The sequence below is a fragment of the Saprolegnia diclina genome, assembly GCF_000281045.1.
Source record: "Saprolegnia diclina VS20 unplaced genomic scaffold supercont1.14, whole genome shotgun sequence".
In the NCBI taxonomy this organism is placed as follows: domain Eukaryota; phylum Oomycota; class Saprolegniomycetes; order Saprolegniales; family Saprolegniaceae; genus Saprolegnia; species Saprolegnia diclina.
This window is the reverse complement of record NW_008246081.1, coordinates 109,384-111,807: the sequence shown is the minus strand read 5'-3', so window position 1 is coordinate 111,807 and position 2,424 is coordinate 109,384. Positions and strand designations below refer to the sequence as shown.

The following is a 2,424-nucleotide window of genomic DNA, read 5'->3' as shown; positions in this document are numbered from 1 at the left end:
TATCGAGGAGCCAGTCGTAGAGGGCGAGTGGAGACGGTAGCCCTGATACGTGGTCGTAGACGTCCTTGAGACCGCAAAGGTGGGCGTGGACGTCAGCAACCGAGATGTTGCAGGGCCGAAGGTCCGCCTTTTTGGCGACGGCTGCGCGGTCGGTGATGGCGGCCGCGACGGTGAGAAGTTGGTCATGAACGCTGTCTGCGGCGTCTGTGGAGGCTGTCGACGTTGTCGTAGCGGTCAGTAGCCGAATGAGCTGCGTCTGGAGCGACCGTGAGCCCATGTCGAGCAGGAGTTTCTTCTTGTTGGAAAAGACAATCTCGACGAGGAAAGGCGGGTCGATGGCGCTAGCAGCGCAGCCGGTGGTATCGAACGGCTTGTGTGAGGCGCCGTAGTCGACGCGCAGGGGCTGGCCGTCGAGCGAGACGACGACGGGCGTCCACGACTGGAACGGCAGCGGCCCCGGCACCAGCGCGCTCACCTCGAACATCCCTGGAATGGTACCGAAGCATGTTACACTCGCCGATTTATTGAGCTGCATGTGATTGGCCAATATGCCGATCGCACCTGCCTTTGATTGGCGGAGGCCTCGATCACTGTCAGCAACGTGGCATCACCAGCGAGCACTGAACCTCGGGGAACATTGGATCGAGCGGGTCTGTGCTCTAGCACAAGTGTCGACAAGCGCTGTGTCATATACGAACATGGCCATGCTATGGGGCGGGTGTGTTGACGCTGGTGGCATCGTGCGCAACCAGTTGCCTTGTGAAACTCCGAGTCGGCGACTGCGCGCTGGGTGCTGATACAGAGTCCTTTGGAGAGTCCTGCGGGCGCCGTTTGCATCGTCGCAGTCAATACCTCCTGTGCGTCTTCCTTGCGCACAGTATGTATGTATTTCACTGCAGTTTGCTATATGACAGTCGTTGACTCTTCCATGTCTCCCACAGCCAAAAGAGTCGTCAAAAGTGGGGCACACACTTGGTACACTTCGGACAGCTGCGCGTCAGACCGAAAGCAGCTCCAGAAGGCCGCTTCCACGAGGCGCACAGGCTATTACATGTCCCGATCTCTAAAACTGAGGCGCCTCCAGATTTGATGTTGCCAGTCGTGCCAGAACTTGCATCAGCAATCGATCTGATTGGTGAAAATAACACATTCTTTGATTTTGACGCACCAATGGCATCGCGCTGCGATGGCACATTTGCGAAGAAGGACCAAGATGCAACTGGTGCTGTGGCTCCTCGCCGTCCTCGTGCCATGGACGGGCGCCACAATGCGCCCGATCATTGGTGTCATGACGCAGCCATTCTATGGCCGCGACGTCGACTACATCGCTGCGTCCTACGTCAAGTGGATCGAGAGCGCCGGCGGTCGCGTCGTGCCGATTCCGTACGCGGCCTCCAACGACACGATCGACGCGCTTCTTAACAGTGTCAACGGCGTGCTCTTCCCGGGCGGCGCAGCGCCTGTCAACGACCAAGCCGCCCGCGTCTACGCGCTCGCACTCGCGGCGAACGACCGGGGCACGTACTTTCCCATTTGGGGCACGTGCCTCGGCTTTGAGTGGCTCATGCAACTCACCTCGTCAATCGGCATTCTCAATACGAATCTCAACGCGATGAACCTCTCGTCGACTCTCAACTACACGTCGGCGGCCGCGACGAGTCGCATCTTCTCGTTCCAGCCGAGCGCGTTTGCAGCTCTGTCAACGCGACCGCTGACGATGAACAACCACCGGAAAGGCATCACAACGACCCGGTTTGCGTCAACGCATGCGCTCACGTCTGCCTTCAACGTCCTGGCAACCTCGGTCGACCGCGCCGGCGTCGAGTACGTGGCGGTGATCGAGAGCCAAACGTACCCGATCTACGGGGTGCAATTCCACCCAGAAAAGCACGCGTACGAGTTTGGCATGCGCGCCAACGGGTCGCCCTACGAGTCTATCGACCACAGCGACGACGCGATCGTAGCGGCCCAAGCGCTTGCTCGCTTCTTCCTGCACGAAGCACGCAAGAACGACCAGCGATTTCCCGACGCCGCCGCGGAGCAGCGAGCGCTCATCTACAACCACCCGCTCACGCAGCGCAAAGCGCCGGCCTTTGCCGAAATTTACGAGTTCCCCGTGAAAACAACCAACACGTGGCGGGACTCGGCGCTCTCGCTGGCTGCCCACGCTCTCCTGCGCCACCCGTGGCGCTAGTCGTCGACCAAGTTCTACTAGCGCACTAAATTGTTCCCCACAAGACGTGACCTCGGTTGATATGCGTTGTGGAAGGTTGATACTGTAGTCGCTGCAAAGCAACTGACGCGGACTCGAATTTATTCCCTGCATTAATTCGACAGCAGCCGCGACCACTTGGCTGAGAGTACGACGCGGTCGTCGACCACTGGCGTCCCGAGCACCCCCAGCACCGAGTCATCGCGGCTCTT

The 2,424-nt window shown here is 59.4% G+C and overlaps 2 protein-coding genes across 2 annotated transcripts; one reads left to right on the top strand and one right to left on the bottom strand.

Moving 5' to 3' along the window:
• Positions 1-92: 92 nt before the first annotated feature.
• SDRG_05312 (hypothetical protein) lies at positions 93-484 on the bottom strand (the record flags this gene model as incomplete). Its single annotated transcript, XM_008611025.1, has 2 exons — positions 93-141; positions 222-484. 2 exons carry the CDS (start codon positions 482-484, stop codon positions 93-95), a joined length of 312 nt encoding a protein of 103 aa, XP_008609247.1.
• Positions 485-1,179: 695 nt separating this feature from the next.
• On the top strand, positions 1,180-2,424 carry SDRG_05311 (hypothetical protein). The gene has a single exon (XM_008611024.1). The coding sequence runs from the start codon at positions 1,187-1,189 to the stop codon at positions 2,192-2,194; it is 1,008 nt and encodes a 335-aa protein (XP_008609246.1). The 5' UTR covers positions 1,180-1,186; the 3' UTR covers positions 2,195-2,424.